This window comes from Pteronotus mesoamericanus, unplaced genomic scaffold (assembly GCF_021234165.1).
Source record: "Pteronotus mesoamericanus isolate MK-2021 breed Mesoamerican mustached bat unplaced genomic scaffold, CSHL_Meso_final contig_220, whole genome shotgun sequence".
Taxonomy (NCBI): Eukaryota; Metazoa; Chordata; class Mammalia; order Chiroptera; family Mormoopidae; genus Pteronotus; species Pteronotus mesoamericanus.
In genome coordinates this window covers 9,008,460-9,026,905 of record NW_026555091.1, presented here as the reverse complement: position 1 = coordinate 9,026,905, position 18,446 = coordinate 9,008,460, and the positions used below count along the sequence as shown (strand labels likewise).

Sequence of the window (18,446 nt, the reverse complement as noted above, 5' to 3'; positions counted from 1 at the left end):
ACCTGGGAGCCGACCTCAAAGACACTCCGCCCAGGAGGGACCTGCGCCCCACGGAGGTGCTCTCCAGCGTCCCCGGCCTCGGTTCCCCCGCGGCGGGCCTGAGCCCTCTTCTTCCATCGCGCAGGGCTGCAGTGTGATGAGGTGGTGGAATTCACAGGGGACACGGGCGGTGGACGTTGGTTTCTGCTGGGCTCAGGGACGCGCCTTCTGAGATGGCCCCGCCCCCCCGCCACGCTCTGCGTCCGCCCCACCCCCACCACGCGTGATGACGGAGAGAGTCCTGCTCCGGCACCGCCCCTCCCCCGCTGTCCCACAGGCCGTCCCGTGTGCCACGGCCACCTCCGGCCGTCATGCAGCACCGTCCCGTTTCCTTGCCCGACAGCTGCTCCCCCCAAGTGTCCGTGAGATTGTCGTCTCACGGTGGGCGAGGGGGCCTGCGTGTCAGGAGGCACGGGGCTGCTCCCGGCGGCGCCCGGCGCGTGGTCGGGGTCCTGGAGGGCGGGGTGCAGGACTCGGGCGCCTGTGCTGGGGCCCCGGCCTCGGGCTCGGGAGGGAGGGAGGGCGCGCAGGCGCCGCGCGGCCCTGAGGGAAGCGGAGAGCGGCGCAGCGCCCCGGACCCGGGGCAAGGCCCGTCCCTGGTCCAGGTCCCCATTCTCTGTGCCGAGTCGCCTGGTCGTCTGCTGAGGACAGGGTGGGCGGGTCCTCCAAGCCTCCGTCAGGCCGGTGCTGACGCCCCTCTCCCGGGACGCAGGGCGGACGGTCGTCCTCACCACCCACCACCTGGATGAGGCGGCGGCGCTCAGCGACCGCGTGGCTGTGCTGCGGCGGGGCCGGCTCCGGGGCTGCGGGCCGCCCCTCTGCCTGGCGGAGGCCTGCGGCCGGGGCCTCCAGCTGACGCTCACGAGACAGGTGACCGGGGCCTTGCCTCCCTGTCTGGGCCCAGGGAGCAAAAGGGTGTCTCAGCTTACACCTGCCACTGCCTTTTCACCTTTCGGGGCAGCCCGGCATCCCGGAGGCGGACACCGCGGAGGACACCGCATGCATCACGTCCCTGGTTCAGACGCACATCCCGCAGGCGTCCCTCAGGGACAGCTGCGGGCCCGAGCTGAGCTACGCCATCCCGCGGGACGCAAGCCGTGCCGGCTTCAAGGGGCTCTTTCAGGCACTGGAGCAGGACCAGCACCGCCTGCGCCTGGCGGGCCACGGGCTCACGGACACCACGCTGGAGGAGGTACCGGGGCTCTGGCGGCCGCGTCGCTGGGCTTTGTCGCGGCCCTGCAGGGACGTGGGGTGGGTCCTCCGTGGGGGGTGCGTGGACCCCGCGCTTGTATTTCTCTCCAGCTCCTGACCGGTGTCAGGCACGGCCCAAGCAAAAACGGCGTTCCCCTCGCCTGGCAGGTGCCTGTTGCTCCTCAAGGGAAGCCAGCCTTTTTATAATGAGAACGTTGGCTTCTGACCCGGAATCACCCGTGGTCCCAGCTGCTGTCGGCAGATGGTGCCGGCTGGTTGTCCTCGCTGGGGGTGGTTGGGGGGGGCCCTTCCGTTTTCACGACAGACCTTCTGTTGCTCAGGAGCCCAGGGTGCACGCGCTCCCCACGTCGGGCAGAGTAGCTGAAACCAGGCCTGTGGGCGCTGCCCGCTCGGGCCAGCCCCCAGGCCCCTGCCCTGAGACCTCAGCGCTCGGTGTGGTTTCCCGTGTCCTGGGGGTGTCGGGCCAGACGCCTCCCCCAGGGGTCGCGGCCCCACCAAAGGCCCGCCTGGTGCCGGGCCCGGCGGCCTCCGTGGGCCGGTCTGCGTCTTCCCCACGTTGCTGTCACCCACAGAAAGCTCTGTGGGTTTAGAGCAAAAACCAAGTGCGGCAGGTGAAAGTGCAGAGCCTGGGGAGGGGCGGCCGCACTTCCTCTTCCTCTGGGCTCCCTGGGCCCGGTGACAGCGCCGGCCAGGGCGCAACGAGAACCCGCAGCGCCGCGGGGCTGTGACGCAGTGCGAGACCGCGGCGGGAGCCGACACTCTGTGCTTTCAGGGCGTCAGCCCTGCTTTCCCGCAGGGTTCGTTCCCCGCAAGGCCCGTGGCACTGCAACGCGCGCGAAGCTCACAACGAGCTGGAGTCACGCAGGGACGGACTCGCTGGCGGCGCTGGGATTGCTCCTTACGGGCCGGCGGCGGGAGATCAGCGATGAGGCCTTTCTGCGCGTTAGGCCCTCTGTGTTTTTAACATTATGGGAGGGGTTTCATTGTCATTGTATGAACTCCTGAAATTCTTTTTGTGCTACATTCCTTAGGTATTTCTTTTTGCGTGCAGCATTCATTACTGTTCTCCAGCGTACTTTTATTGATGCTTTCCCCACCCATGTCCCTTTTGGAAATTTCTCGATCTTCCTCCTCTTTGCCCTCTGTTCTTTTGAAAATATTCATTTGTGACGTTGCACATGGTAGAATCCACTCCTTTCAGCGTTGACAAATGCACGGGGTTAGGGAGCCACGCCGCAGCGCAGAGCGCAGCTCGCCCACAACGCAGCCTCCGCGGCCCGCGCGCGTGCCCCTCCCTCCCTCCCATCCCCCGGGAACCGCCTGCAGCCCCGCAGCAGGCCCGCCGGCTGCCTGGTGCTGGGAGCCTCCCCGTGCCCTCCAGTCGCTCGCAGTCCTTCCGCCGGTCGCACCCACTGCGCTCTCTGCACCTGACAGGCGCTCAGGCAACGCCTACCGCCCCGCCCCCTCCGCTTCCCTGTCACCCACCCACGCGCTGACGGTGGAGTCGCCCGTATGGACAACCGCACGCAAAGGGCTGAGCAGCACAAAATACAGTGTGTTTGGATCTGTTTGAGGAATCTTAAATCAGAAAGAGATTAAGTGCTTTAAAAAGCTTTCTTTTGTGTGGCGTAGTCTATAAAGTAACCATCTCGGCCAATTTTGTCCTTTTCCACTTGGCAAGTATTGACTTGCCTGTCTCCCGCCTGGTATCGACGGCGGCCGGCGCGGTGCGGCGCCTGGCCTTCTGCCGAGGAAGCTGGTTTCGTTTTAAGCGGCGCTGTGTTTCTTGCAAACCATTGTCCCTAAATGGACCCCCACCAGCGAGGTTGAAATGTAAAATTTGATCGCAGTCGTCACCAGTTTCCAGACACGATTGACCCTTTCTTCTCCGGTGCCAGGACCGGCATCGGCCTGGGCGGGCTCCGGGCGGGATGCGGCGGGGCTCGGCGGCCGGCAGGGGCGCTCGCGGCCACCTCTCTGCGGAGCCCGGGCGCGGCTGCCGCGCCGTGGGGTGGGGTGGGCTCCAGTGGTGCGTCCTCCCGGTGCCGGGGTCGCAGCGGCGCCGAGCAAAACGGGCAGCCACCCCCCCCCCGCCCCGGCCCCCCAGGGGGGCCGCCCTTCCGGGATCTCCGGCCTCGGGCACCTCCCGTGACCCCGGGGTTCTCGGCGACTCTCCGCCCCAGCCGGCCACCGCTGCCCTCAGCTTGCTGTCGGCTCGGGGGGCTCCCTGGCGTCCCTGTCGGAGGGTCCTGGGGGCCCACCCCGCACACAGGGGTCAAGTGTGGGTCTGAATGAGCAGATCGAGTGCGGGCTGAGAGGAAGGGCCCGGCGTTCCCACCTTTGGAGAACCACCTGCCAGAACAGGGAGGGGCGCGGACTTCGCTGCCGTTTGCTCGCTCCCTGTGCGGAGACCGGGGGTCGCCTGCACGTGGGGCCTCCTGTCCAGCCTCCCCGCCCCCCACCGGGTCCATCTGGCTGCCCCCTCTCCTTGTTGCCCCTCCTCTGACAGCGAGGACCTCGGCCTCCATGTCGTCACGCCCAGTCCCCACTCCGCGGTCCGCCAGCCCCCGGGCCCCGCTCTGGGCTGCCCCCGCCCGAAGCGCAGTGACCCCCGCCTGGCGGCCGCCCTCCTGCCCCACACGAGAGGCAGGGCTCTTCGGCACTTTTTTTTTAAAATTTAGGGCAGCCTCAGGTTCTAAGTACTTATGACACATGGTGTCACCTCAGTGCGGAAGGGGCCATTGGCCCCTTCAACGCAGGGCTGTGGCCTGCTCTTCGTTCTCTCTGTGGAGGACAAGGGGGTGCGGGGGGTGCGGCCCCGAGCTGGACGCGACGCAGGCTCTCCCACCTCACGCCTCCTCTGCTCAGCCGCCCAGGAGCTCCGGGTCGCGGGTGCGCGTACCCCGCGTGCAGACGAGGAGACGGGAAGACGGAGCCTGAGGACGGCAGTGGGCTGCCCGAAGTCCGGAACTGGAACCTGCCTGGGGAGCCCCAGGCTCCCACGCCCTGTGGGCTTTTGCTGTCTCTGCCGCGTCTGCCTAGGGACACGGCAGGCCCGCCCTTGTGTCAGGGGCGAGCCGACGCCGCGCTGAGCCCGCGGGTGCGCCCCCACGGCCCGGCCATGGCCCTGGCGAAAGGGCCCACGTGGGTCTGGGGGCGGGAGGTTCTCCTGGTCACCTGGGCGCCTTGGTGTAGGAGGGACACAGGGTGCTAGGGCGGGCGGCGGCGCTGTGTCCGCGGGAGCAGAGCCCAAGTGCGAGTGCGAGCTTGGAAGACGGACAGGCTGTGAGCCCAGGCGCACAGGCGGCCACCAGAGGGTGGGGCCTCAGGCCAGGACTTCAGAGCTGCCAGGCGATACGTTTCTGCTGTTTCAAGCCCCCGTTCCCCGCCCCCGTGTTTGTGGAAACTTGTCACAACAGCAGTGGGAACTCGGACAAGTCCCTGTGACAACGTGAGCGGCAACGCCTGTCGGGGCAGCTCCGCGCGGGGCCCGGGCCCGGGTAGGGCTGGCCAGTGGCCCTCACGCCCGTCGCCTACGCTCGGTGCGCCGTTCGGCCTCTGCTTCTGAACAAAGCACGTGTGGGAGACTGGAAAGATACGTTTTGGCCACAGCTCAGCAATGCTTCCTCTAGGCGTGGCGTCTCCAGTGGGGTGGCGCCCTCGCCGCCTCACACAGCTTGCCTGCCGGGCGTTTCCGTAGCGGCGCCGCACGTGGCACTGCCCATGGCGCCCTGAGGCGGCCGCCCGCCCCACCGCCAGCTGGAGTGCGGGCCGGGCCCTGGAGGGACGCAGCCCTGCGCCGGAGGGCCGCCGGCAGCGGGGCGCCCTGGGCCGTTGCCGGCGCAGACCCTGCCTCTGCTCCAGGCTGACAACGCGCGGGCCCCGCAGACAGGCCCTGCGGCTGCTGCACGTGCCCTCCCCTAATGGAGACAGGGCAGCACTTCCCTGCGCTTTGCACCAGATCCGTGGTTTGTTAAGTTTTAAATTGTTTCCATGCTGGTTAGTGTCCTGGAGACTTAATTTCCATTTTTGCAGTGTTACCGGTCTGTAACATTTTATTAATTTCAGGAATACAACATCACGGTTTGACGTACACACGTACAACTGGAAATTGATACCTTTGACCCTGCCTCCCATCCCCCACCCTGTCCCCGCCTTTGGCCATCACCCAGCTTTCCTCTCTCCCCGCGAGGTGTCCAGGCTCCACGTGGGAGTGGCGTTCCCCGGGGCCCGCCGCCTCGGCCGGGCTCACCCCGCCCAGCGCCCTGCGTCCCGGGCCTCACGCGCTACCTCAGCAGCAGGTTTCCTCTTCCTTTTTTACCCTAGCAGACCAGTATTTCATGTTCTGTGTGTATGTTATATATGTACATAGCGTGTACGTATTTTATATAAAGTGTGCATGTGTGTCTTATCTGTGTGTATGTAGACATAAAAGCACACTGAAATTTCATGCCTCCTCCTTCCACTCATCCCCTGGGGGCCGCCGCGGCGGTTCCCAGGGCCTGGCTGTCGTGAACGACGCTGCGGTGACTTGGGATGCAGACCCCTCTTCAACGTGGTGACCTTATTTCCTCCAGGTGAACACCCGGCGTGGAATCAGCGGGTGTGCGGTCGCTCTGTGTTTAATACCTGAGGCGCCGCCAGGCCGCTTTCCGCAGAGGCCGTCCCCGCTCACTGCACAGAGGGGCCGCTTTCCTCCGCGCCCTCTCCGCTCTTGCTGTTGCTGACTGATTGGTGGTGGCCGTTCTGACAGGTGTGAGGTGGTGTCTCATTGGGGTTTTGGTTTGCATTTCCCTGATGGTGAGCGATGGTGAGCATCTTCTCATATGTCTGTCGGCCACTTGTTTGTCCTTCTGGGAGAAATGTCTCTTTGGTTCCCCTACCTATTTTTTAACTGGGTTGTTTGTTTGTTTTTTTTTGCGATTGAGTAATTCTCTCATTTCTTATTTAATTTTTATTCTTTTAATGTGATGAATTTACTTAAAAGTTAATGAATAGGTTGGATAATCCTCATTTGATTGGTTTTTGACTTGGGAAGCCTGAGTTAATTCCAGTAAAATTGAAAATACTAGATAAGATTGAGAATGAATTCCAAGTGCTTTTATATAGATGAGGCCAGGCGTGGGTCCTGTTTGGTCCATATGAATTGGCCTGTAGCCTATTCTTAAAAGTTATAATGAAAACACCCAAGTAGGAGGAAGATAGTGAGTAATTTCTTTCCACACCTGAGTTCAAAAAACACACGAAGCAGCATTCTCTGGCACGGTGGCCGGTGCAGCCGGGACGTGGGGTGCTCAGCCCACGCTCAGTAACTTCCCGCATGGCTGCTCAGTTCTTACTTTTCTCTCTCTGGAGGGTGTTTCTATGTGCTGAGTAGACTTTTCCTAATCTTCTCTAAAACGGGAGCTTTTGCAGTATTTTGCATTTCCTCATCATTGTCCAAATGCAACAAGGCGTACGGTTCCCCTTTTGGCTTAACTACAACATGTGAAGATTTGGCCTTTCGGTGCAAGTATTGCTTCAGACTTGCACTAGAAAATATGTATCAGATCATGGAGGACACAGGGAACTTGGAGGAGTGGGTCGAACCCTCCCACAGGTGCCCCTTATCCCGGCCCAGCCGTGGGGGCTGCTCTGTTCTGGGGGCCGCGTGGCCCTGCGAGGCGCGCGGCAGGGGGGGTGCAGGGCGCAGCCCAACCGCTGCCGAGAGCGCGGACCTTGCAGGCCGGGGTCACCCGGCGACGCCCACAGTGCGGAACCCAGACCTCTGAGCGCCCGTTGCTTTGGAGAGCCCTCGCTGTTCGCCGGGTGGTGCTGCCATGTTCTCAGCCTCTGGGGCGCAGGCTCGTGCGCCTGCAGTTAGGGCCGGCCGGCACGAGGGGGCACCCGCGGCCCCTGGCCCCGCGGCCCCGCCTTCGGTGGGTGTGGAGTCCTGGATCCTGACGGGGAACCCTGGGGCTCGGTGTGGACACCGAGGCCGCGGAGGCGAAATCCCCGGCCTTGCCCTGGTCCTCCCTGAGGCCGCGCGTGCGCCCACACCTGCCCACGTGCACACTCAGTGTCGCTATGAAAGGAGGACGAGGAGCAAAGCTCCAAAAGGATGAGCATCGCCCTCACGAATGCTTCCTTTGCTAGCCAGACATGCTTTATAGGTTCTTTTTAAAAAGATTTATTTATTTATCTTTAGAGGGGACGGGAGGGAGGAAAAGAGGGAGAGAGAAACATCTACGTGTGGCCGCCTCTCACACGCCCCCAAGTGGGGACCTGGCCCCAACCCAGGCCTGCGCCCTGACTGGGAACGGAACCCGTGACCCTTCGGTTCGCAGGCTGCGCTCAGTCCGCGGAGCCACACCAGCTGGGGCTATGCATTCTCAGTGATACTGGAACATGAAGTGAAAACTCACTTTAGAATAAGGTGCAAAGGAAACTCTTCGCTCGTGAGTGGTTCTTGCGCTGTGTCTGTTGTCTCTAACTTCATTCCTAGTAAACACGTTAGAAGAGCGTGTGTCGCGCTGGGGGCCTCAGCTCTGTGCCACCCCCCACCCCCCACCCCCGTCCCGCTGCCGTGGGGACACAGCACGGTCCCGCCCGCTGGCTGCGCGGGAGAATTAAACCTGGGACACCTGTGGCCACCCCCGCCCCCGCCCTCCCCCGCTGCTGGGAGGACACCAGGGGGCAGCAGTGGGCTTTGTTCTCCCACTTGGTGTGTTGCATATTCAGTAATTAGAGGCACTGAACAGTGATGCCAAGCCATTCTCTTACATGAAGCGCGTTGGGGAACGCGCACCCACCCATGGAGAAGACGCACCTGGCGGGGCTGTTCACGCATGACGCTGTCCTGTGCCCTCAGGGTCACGGTCAGGTTCCCGCGTCCGCACACCCTGCGCGCAGTCTCACTGCCAGCGGGCCGAGAACCTGGCGACCTTAGAGCTACGTGGGTTCAGCGAACACAAACGGAGGACGATGTGTTTGCTGAATGTTGTCGCACTGACCTACTGGGGTAATGAAGGCAAAGGAAAAATCGCAGTGTGAAAGGAACCTAATATAACATGAAACTTTTTTTTATTTGCTCTCAAAAAGGTGTTTCTGAAGCTTTTGCAAGAGTCCAGAAAGCAGCCCGACGCTGCTGCGGAGCCGGAGCTGGAGCCACGGAGCCATGGGCCTCCCGCGCGCGCCTCAGGCCACCGCCGTGAGTCCCGGAGGCGCGGGCTGCAGTTCTGTGGGAGGGGCGCGCCGCCAGCCGGGAGCGGCGGGAGGCGGGGGTGGCGGGCGCGGGCAGCCAGGGGGCAGCCCAGGGGCCCAAAGCTCGGCCTCATCCTGCCGTGAACAAGGCGACTGCGTGTGGGTGGGACCGCTTTACCCTGTGCGCAGACTTGACTTGTCACGTAAGCAGTTTCTCAGTCCACTGCGTTAGAAGGACAGGGACGGTCATCTCGTTTCCTGTGCGTGCAGGTGGTCTGGTGCCCTGTGCTCACAGCGCGCCAGTGCGCGCAGGTGCTGGGCCGGGACCGGGCTGCCGTCGGGGAGTTCCCCCTGGGAGCCCCGCCTCTGTGGGGCTCCTGTCCCTTCACCCCCAGACTGCGGTTCCGGTCTCGTGGGCGGACGCAGAGGCGTCGGCGGTCGGCCAGAGCCCAGGTTCGGTCTCCGTGTGTGCGCCTGCAGCTCCGCCCCACCCGTCGTGCCGTGTGGGTGGCGCTGACACCCCAGGGCGTGCAGCTGCGGGTGCACACGCAGCGTCACCGTGCGGGGAACAGGTTGGCCCGTGTCCTCCGGCAGCTGGCATTGTCAGGGCTAGAAATCGGCCTTGTCTTGGTGCGCAGGGGTTTCTCATGTGGGTTACTTGCTTTCCCTGGTAATTCATCACGTGGGGCACGTCTTCTTTTAACAGCTTTATAGATACAATTCACATCCCATATAATTTGCTCATTTAAAGTGTACAATTCGCCGGCTTTTTGTTCAGACAGGGTTGTATAGCCATGGCCACTATCAATTTTAGAACATTGTTGCGCCCCCCAAGGAAGCCCTGTGTCACCTGACCATGGCCTCGCCTCGCTCCCAGGTCCCCCGGCCCCGGGCGGCCTGCGGCCTTGCTGTCTGCGGCTACGCTGCCGCCCACTCGGGATGATGTGGGTCGGTCGGGTCGCACAGTGCAGCCTGGCTCCTCCCACGGAGCATCGTCACGGCGTCGGGCACCCGGGGTCCTTCACGTTGTAGCGGGGGCCGGTGTTTTGTCTCCTGATTGCTACGTAATGTCCCCCGTGTACCCGCACTGCATGCGTGTGCTCATCAGTCGATGGTGCTCAATGAATGTGCTGCTGTGAATATTGTGTGTGAGCTGCCCATGGCCAGAGGTCCTCTCGGGTAGATGTTTTGGGCTGGGAGGGCGGGGCCGCAGGTGTACCCGTTTCAGGACCTGCCAGGTCCTTCCTTCGGTGGCTGCCCCATCCCCGCAGCACGTGAGGGGGCCAGGCCCCTCTCCCCGGCAGCTCCCCAGCGCGCTGTGACCTGGGGTTTGGGCCACAGACCGCTCGTGGGCGTGGGGTGTGTCTACCCGTGGTTCTGATTGCGCTTCCCTGATGGCTCAGGACACCGAGTATCCTCCTGTGAGTTAGTGGCTTTTTGCACATCTCTCTGGAGAAATGTCTGTGCAGATCTTTTGCCCATTATTAAAATTGGGCAAATTATACCCCGCAGTTGTAAGTTTTTTATTTTGAAATTGTATGAAGTATGATGTTAACTGTGGGTTTTTTATAGATCCTTTCATGAAGTTGAGGAAGTTTCAGTCTATTCCCTGTTTAATGAGTGTTTTATCATGAAAGGGTGTTGAAGTTTGCCAAACGATTTTTCTGCATCTATAGAGACAATTGTTGTTTGCCTTTTATTTATTGATGTGATGTATTTCATTGATTGGTTTTTGGATGTCAAAACAGCACTGCATTGACAAACTGGCATAAATTCCACTTGGCCGTGGCGCACATCCCTGGATTTCACTTGCTAGTATTTTTTTTTTTTTGAGGACTGTTGAGCCTGTATCTGTCATGAGTGCGGCCTGTAGCCTTCTTTTGCCGGCTGTCGTTGGCGTTGCTGTCGCAGGCCTCTTCACCTTATACAACGGACGTGGGACTCTTCTGTCTGCTGTGTTTCGGAAATGTTTGTGGAGCCTTTGTATTAGTTCTTTAAGTGGTGGTAGAATTCACCAATGAAACCATGTGGGCCAGAATTTTCTTTGTGGGTCATTGTTTTACTGAATAATTCAATAATTCAGATTGTCTATTTCTTCTTGAATCAGTTTTGGTGTTTTGTGTCTTTTTAGAAACTTTTCTCACTTCATGTGAGTTGTCTTGTTTATGGGCGCACAATTGTTATAAATAATAACCTTCCTTTTTTAATTTCTGGTGGTAGTAATTTGTATCTTCTATCTTTTTCTTGGCTAATCTAGTCAACAGCTACCAATTTGTTAATCTTTCTAGAATCAGCTCTTAAATTCATCGATTTTCTCTCTCTTTTTCCCTCCCTTCAGCTCTAATTTTTATTATTTCATTCTTGCTGCTGGTTTTAGATTTAGTTTGCTCTTTTTCTCTCAGTGTCTTATCATAGAGGTTTATATTATTGATTTCAGATCATCCTTCTTTTATAATATGGTAATTTACAACCATAAATTTTCCTCTAAGCTCTGCTCTTTGTATCCCACACGTTTGGATATGTTGTATGCTCAGTGTTCTTTAAAGTGGTTTCAAAGTTCCCTTCTTAGTTCTTGTTTGGTCCATTGGTTACTTAGTATGTTTTGAAATTTCCACATATTTGTGAGTTTGCCATACTTTTTTTTTGTTAGGTCAAAACCGATTCGCTGCCCAGGTTAAACACGCGGCGCGACTTCACCCCTCTCAGTGCCTCACGGCCGCGGGCGGCGGGCGGCCCCGTTTCCCTGGCGGCGGCCGCAGCCCGCCCCGCGTTGCCCGCCGGTGGCCTGGCGAATTTCTTTCTCCATTAGCCGTGCTCGAGCGCTGTTGCTTCTGGCACTTACTGCCTGCTTGTCTCCCCTCCCTTTCGCTCTGGCAGGTTTCCTTCCTGGTGTTTGGGGGCCTGTTGGACGCAGAGGTGACCGCAGTTTCGGTATTTTCCCGTTGGAGCGCTGCTGCTTGCTCTTCAGAATCTCCTTTTCTTCCTGTATTTTTTCGGCCCCTTTTTAGCCCATGTTGACATCGTATCTGATGAAACAGCTCTTGCAAGAACCTTGGGGCCGGGCTGCCTTGGATCTCAGTGGTTTTCTGCCAGTCGACAGAAGCTATGCCGGTTTGCGGCAGACCCCTCGCTGCTGGTGGCTTCTGCAGGGACGATGGAGGGAGCCCCCACGGGACTTCCCTGTGTCGTCTGGTTCGAGGGACCAGGTCTCTGAGGCCGCCCCTCATCTTTTCTTTAATCTAGGCAGTTGGGAGTGGGGGAGAACACCAAAGAGGACACTGGTTGGTAACCCCGTTTCTGCGTGTGTGTGTTTATCGCGGGAAAGTGGTCGCGTGCGTAACGCCCGTTTCGCCATCTTCAGCGTGTGGCCCCGAGGCTCCGCAGGCTCGCGCTGTTTTGCGGTTGTCCCCGCCCGCCCGCCCCCGCTCTGTCCCGCTCCTCAGCGGAAACCCTGTGCACAGTGCACCCCACGCCCGCCCCTTCCTTCCGACCCCGACAGCACCCTCTGCCCCCTGCCTCTGCCCTTGGACTGTCCTGGCTGCCTCGCAGGAGAGGAACTGTGAAATATTTGTCCTTTGTGGCGGGCTTATTTTAATCGGCACGATGACTCCAAGGCTCATCCCCGGTGGAGCATGTGTCCGTTCCATTGTTAAGGCTGAACAACGTTCGCCTGCATGTGCGTGTCACTTTTTGTTTATCACTCACCTGTCAGTGGGCGCCTGGGCCGCGCTCGCCCTTTACCTACCGTCAGCGGCGCTGCTGGGAGCGCGAGCGCGAGGAGCCGGCTTTCCGCTCCCATCGCTCTGCTGCACGTGCAGAGGCGGAAGTGCTGGTCCTCGGGATGGCATCTTCTTTCTTTTGAGGAATCACCACACCATTTTCAAAAGTGGCTTCAGGAGTTTACATCCCAGCAGCAGTGCCCGCCTGTTCCAATTCTCCGTATTCTTGCCAATACTTAACGCTCTTCTCTTTCTATGGTAACAGCCGCTCAGTTGTGTGTTAAGGGGGATGGCATTGTGGTTTTGTTCAGTTTTCTAATAACTAATGATGTTAATGATGTTGACCATCTTTTCATGGATTTCATGTCCATTTGCATACTGTCCTGTGTCGTATTTGGGGAAATCTATTCAACTCCTTTTGTAATTTTTAAAAATGGGCTTTATTTTTGGAAGTGCTTTTAGGTTCACAGCAAAATGGAGAAGAGCATACAGAGAACCCCCTCAAACCACCTGCCTCCCTGCCCCACACAGCCCCTCCCGCTCCCAATGCCCCGAGCCTCGTGGGCGCGGCGGGCCTGCTGCCATAGGGGCCTGCGCGTCCCCCCGGCGCCCACGAGGTGTTTGCTCCTGGCGCGGGAGGCGCTGTGACCTCTGGGACCCGTGCCACGCACGCGTCCCTCGCTGCAGCCTCGCGCGGCGGGTGCGGCGCCCTGAGGAGCCTCCGTGTCCCGCCCGCGTTCCCGCCCGGCCCCAGGCCTCAGGGGCCGCCCGGCCCTGCGTGTTCTCCTTGCGCTGTGGAGTTGTCGCAGTTTTTGTTTTCTGGATATCAGTCTCTCAGCAGATATGTGGAAATGTTTTCTCGCGTTCCACCCATGTTAGAATCATAGACTATTTTTATTTCGATGAAGCCCAGCTCACCTGTTCTTGCTTTTGTCTGTGCTTTTGCTGCCACGTTCAAGAAATGGGGCTCATGGGTCTCATAATTGTATATCTACGTCTTTCCTCGGATTTGGGGTTTTCTGCCATTTTTCTTCAGGTACTCGCCCTCCCCTTCCCTCTCTCCGCCCGAGACCCTCATCACGTGCTTGCTGGTTTTCTTCACGAGGTCGCACAGCCCCTTCGGCTCGGTTCACTTTTCATTCTTTTTCATTTTGCTCCTCAGAATTTCAAGTTACTGTCTTTAAGGTTATTGATTATTTCTTCCAGCCAGGTATGCTGGTGTGCTTTTCTACTGAATTTTCCAATTCATGACTGTATGTTTAGCTCCAGAATTTCTGCTCAGTTCTTTTTTAAGATATAGTTTCTGTCTCCATTGATGTTCTCATTTGGTTGAATGTTAATTTTTCTAGTTTAACGTTAGCCTACGTAGGAAGTTATATTTATCGTGCGTGTGCTATTCTGCAGAACGCTTTGCTCATCTGATGTTTTCCTGCACTTAGATACTTCATGTGTTAATCCTCATTTTTTTTGCTAAAACATAGTATTTTGGGTCACATTGCCTCTTCCAGTCATTTTATTGAGTCGTATGGACATTTGTTTTCATTGTTGCGTGTTACTGTCCACCCTGTTACAGCTGCCCTCCTTTGTCCCCCTTTGCCCTCCTTCACCCTGCGCCCCCCCCCCCCCCGCCGCCCGGCTGACCCCATGCCCTTGTCCGCGTCCGTGGTCAGTCATCTACGTCCTGCATCCAGTCCCCTGACCTGCTTTGTGCGGTCCCCCTTTCCTCTCCGGCAGCCATCGGTCCACAGAGACATTTCCTTTAAAAAGATGGTATAATCCCATCTTAAATCGCTTTATTCACCTGTGACATGGAATAAACGTTCTCCACATCAATGAGTGTTTAACTACACTGTTTCCCAGTGAAGCAGGTGAACACAGTTCACTATAGAGTTGTGTTAAATTGGCCCATTAATCCCTGGTCAGACATTTAAGTTGTTTCCAGCTTCTTGCTACTGTTTTGTCTAAGATGTAACAAACTATCTTGTTTGATATTCTTGATGAATTTCTTTCTTTTCTAATGGTGCAACTGCTGGGTTGGAATTTGCGGACGGGTGGTCCATATTTGTGCCCTGCAGAATCACTGTGACTGCCCCCAGCATTCTGCCCCCAGGCCTGCATGAGAAGGCCCGTGTTTCCAAACACTTCCAAATACTCGGTGTTAACACCATCTTTGATTTCTACCCCATTGGTGAGCGGACAGTCTTATTGTTGCTTTACTTTACGATAATCATGTATTAGCTGTTTTGCAGATTTTTTATAAGGGGCGTGTTCATGCCCTCTGTGTGCCTGTGTTTCCCTTGGGCTCCTCCTTTTTTGAGGGCACTTGGTAACGCGGGGCTCCCGTTCTGGAGTGCGCACCGAGCCCCTGACGCTTTAAGTCGTTTCTCACTGGGCGTTCACGTTTGGACAATTGGAGCCACTCAACCAAAAACACAAATCTTCGCACATTTTCCCCAAGCAATTTGATGGTCAGGGCGAGGGAGATGCATAATTATGGATGAAACTAGAGTCCCTGAATATAATTGCACTCATAAGTCAAATAAGACAATTCATAACAATTTGGTTCAGCATTTTAATTTTGTCTGTTAAATTATTCATGAGAATACTTTTATGAGTTTAGCCATGAATATTTGATTGGTGTTGATTCATGAGCATAAACTACCGTGGCCCTTTGTTTTTCCCATTTATGTCCAATTAACCTACGTGGGAAGGTGGGGGACATTTATAATGCTTCATACGAACAAAGCCTCTCCCCACAGACTTGCCGAGCCCGCCCGACGGCGTTTACCGTGACCACGGGTCGGCACCGTGCGGGTCCTGGTGGCTGAGTCAGTGCTGCGCCAACATTGGGCGTCGCCCCAGGGGATCTAGTCTCAGCCCCGCCCCACAGCTGAGGGCGCGGCTTGCGGAGGGGGCGGGGCCGGCCCCGGAGGCCCCGCGAGCTCCTGGCCACTGGCGACCGCCTGTCTGGGCCTGGGGCACCGAGAGCAGGGGCTTCCCCGGCCACTGGCGGGGCTCCGGGCCAGGCGCGGCGCAGGGCGGCCACCCTTGGCTGCACTCCCGCTCCGCCGCCACCCGGCCCGTCCACGGAGCAACTCCCCCACTGGCGTCGGCTCGCTGCTGTGGGCCCGCTGCACAGACGGGGCCTGCGCTGGGGCCCGGGCCTGGGGCGTCCGGCGGGCTGCGGCGGCTCCGCGTGGGCCGGGGGACGCGGACCCGTAGCCCCGCTGTGGCCCTGCCGCGCCGGCCGCCTCCCTGCAGAAGCCAGACCCGGGGACCCGATGTCTGTCCTTGCTGCCGGCATCGCGGCGCGTCCTGGCATGTGGAGCTCACCAGAGAGGCCTTGCTCGGCGCCGAGCGTCGTTTCGGGGCTCAGGGCGCCCCCGGTTCATGGACAGCGGGCGAAGGGGCCACGCAGCCAGGGGCCTGGGATCCTGAGTGACCAGCATCGTCTCTTGTCCCACAGGTGGCGCCCGGGCCAGCGCCCTCACCCAGGGGGCCGCCCTGCTGACCAAGCGGCTGTGGCACGTGCGCCGGGCCTGGGGCGGCGCGCTCGCCGACCTGCTGCTGCCCGTCGTCTTCGTGGCCTTGGCCATGGCCTTGTTCATGGTGAGGCCCCTGGCCATCGACTACCCTCCCCTCCGACTGACCCCGGGCCGCTACGAGCAAGCTGAGACCTACTTTTTCAGGTAAGGAACTTGCTTTTCCAGGGGAGGACCTTTCCTTTCCCCTTCAAAATTACATCAGAAAAAAGCGTGACGCCAGCGTGGACGTTCTCAAGGCTTTCAAGTGCACGTGTGTCCTCGTCCCCTGGACGGCTGTGTCCACGGTGGCGTGGGCTCCAAGGGGCTTGGCGCCCGCCAGCGCCAGTCTCCAGGCGGGTGTCAGGGCCCGCGAGGCCAGCCCGGCCTCCACCCCCCTCCCCAGGGCCGCCGGGGCCGCCAGGACCGCGGGGACACTGGCCGCCGGGGCAGGGGGCCGGGCCCTGCCGCCAGGCCTGGAGCAGGAGCCAGGGATATCTGTTCCAGAATCTGATGGGCTTAGAAAAGTTGACAGACTGTGTATCTCACAAAGCCGCCCACGGCCGCCCCGGGACCGCAGCCCGCGCCCGCAGGGCCCCCGCGCAGCTACCGGGCCAGGTGGGGTCGGGCCGTCGGCTGGCGCGGACCAGCCGAGCTCTGCTCCCGGCGCAGGGACGGCCCCCCGGCTGGGGCCTCATCACCCCACCGTGGGGCCGGGGCTGGGAGAGGGGGCCCTGAGCCCTCGGGTCCCCCCCTCCGCTTTGGGCGGCGCCTGCGGACTCGGGGACGCTGCGTGAGGTGGGGCCCGGAGTGGGAAGCCGGCGGTAGAGCGCCCGTGAGGGGCGCGCGTCCGGGCTCTGCGGCCACGGGGCGCTGTGAGGCCGGTTTTTTAACAGTGGCCTCCAGATCTCAGCAAAAAGAAAAAAAAAGAGAGAAAGAAAGAAAATAGTGAAAAGTAAACCATGACTTTACCTCTTGCTCTTACCGAATTATTCCAGGCGAACTCCTTTATGGGCCAGTATTGGTTTCCTTCAGAACAAGCGTTTCCGACCCCCGCCTTTGTTCTTGGGTCTCTAGGGCAGGAGAGGGGGCGGCGAGAGCTTGCACAGATGCCGCGGGTACTGTGTGTTTCCTACGGGCAGCAGCTCAGTGGGAAATGTGTCTCTCTCACCGAAAAGTGTTTTCTCATTTGTCAGAAACCTGAGAGCCGTTCACACGGGGGTCGGCTGCCCCTGATGAGACGCGGCCCTGGGGCCGACGCCAGCGCTTTTCCTCGTTGTGTCTTTCTGGCCGTGGCCGGAGGGAATCGTATCGGGCTGGTTATAAACCATGTTGAACTTCACAATGAAAAACCGTTATTTTTATCAGCAGAAATGGGTTTACTGGGGGATAGCAGAGAACTGCAATTCGGGATAAGGACGCTATAGCGAAAGGTGTCAGCACGTCAAGGGGACGAAGGGGAACGTGGCAGCGGTGGCGGCCGGGAGGTGCCCGCACGCGGCCCTGAGGGAAGGGCTTGGGCGGCGGCTCCCTCGGCCGGGCCGGCGCCGCCCCTCGGGGGTGTAGCGGGGTCCGGGGCGCTGCGGGGGCGCCCCGCCCCTTCAGGCCGCCCGACTCCCGCGTGTGCGAGGGCTCCGGGGCTCAGGGCCCCGCCGCCCGGACACGCGAGTCCCTCCGCCGTGGTTCGCCCGCGGGAAGGACAGCGCTGTCCTGTGAGGCCCTCCGGGCGCGCGTGCTGCGGCGAGCGGCCCTTTGACGCGCCAGGGACGGCGTCGTGCGCGGCGGGAACGCGAAACTGGTTTTGTGTGACGCCCCGTCCGCCTTTCTCTTCCGTGAACACACTGTTCTCCCGGAAGGGTGAGAGTCCGGGAAGACCGGTCCTGGGGGTCAAAGGGCTGGGTGGACACGAAGGGTTGGGCCTCGGGTTTCAGCTCGTCGGTCGCCGCGCAGTTGGCTCACACGCTGTTTTCGAGGGCGCGCTCTGCTGCACTGCTGCCCTTTGCGCATGGACTGTCGGTAACGAGAGTGGAAGGGGCCGTGGTCGACGTCACCGGGTGCCGGGGCAGAGAGGGGCGGAGGGGGGGAGTGTGCGGTGGCCGAGCGGCCCGCAGAGAAGGGGCGCGGCGCCCGACAGCGGGGGTGGTGTCCGGCCAGGGAGCGGGTCGGGGCGCCCCTCGGGGGCGGCACCTCCAGGCGGATGCGCCCGTCGGGAGGCCGGCCGGCCGGGCGCGGCGCCCTGGGGGACATGCGGGGGGCTGAAGGGTGCGGAGGGGTTTGCGTGCAGGGTCGCAGCTCCTGGTCGGGCGGCAGGAGCACGCGATGCGTGTGGAGCATGAAGGCTGCCCGGAGGGTGTGTGGGGGGCGCCCCGCGGCGGTTCGGGGAGCGAGGGTCTCCTGGGAGGCCCCGCCTGTGCAGCCGGAGGCCGCGTCTCACCCCGGCTTCATTACCGCGTCCCGGGCGTGCGGGCACGGGACCCTCGGAACCCAGGCCCACGGACGTGAATGCTGGTGACCACGCAAAGCTACATGGGAGCCAGTCAGATCTTCGCTCTCCGAGAACAGGGGAATCCACTAGAAAAGTCCGTGGTGGAAGGAACCCTGAGGTTTCTCATGTCCCCAGGAGAAGCCAGTGTTGAAAGTTCTTTAGAAGAAGCCATTTCTGTACAAACGTCAATGTGTGGTCTACTTCCTCCAAAAAGGCGTGAGGTCACTGTGCACATGGAGGTGACCCGTCATGCTGCCAAGGCGTCCTCTGTATTTTTGGGAGTAAGGG

The 18,446-nt window shown here is 60.0% G+C and overlaps 1 protein-coding gene across 1 annotated transcript in view; it reads left to right on the top strand.

The window, feature by feature from the left end:
* The window catches only part of ABCA13 (ATP binding cassette subfamily A member 13), a 134,519-nt gene that overhangs the window by 83,347 nt on the left and 32,726 nt on the right, over positions 1-18,446 (top strand). The window contains exons 32-37 of the mRNA XM_054571313.1: positions 752-909; positions 1,001-1,231; positions 8,332-8,440; positions 8,729-9,005; positions 14,228-14,340; positions 15,619-15,841. Coding sequence (XP_054427288.1) covers positions 752-909; positions 1,001-1,231; positions 8,332-8,440; positions 8,729-9,005; positions 14,228-14,340; positions 15,619-15,841 — 1,111 coding nt within the window. The remainder of the gene's footprint in view (positions 1-751; positions 910-1,000; positions 1,232-8,331; positions 8,441-8,728; positions 9,006-14,227; positions 14,341-15,618; positions 15,842-18,446) is intronic.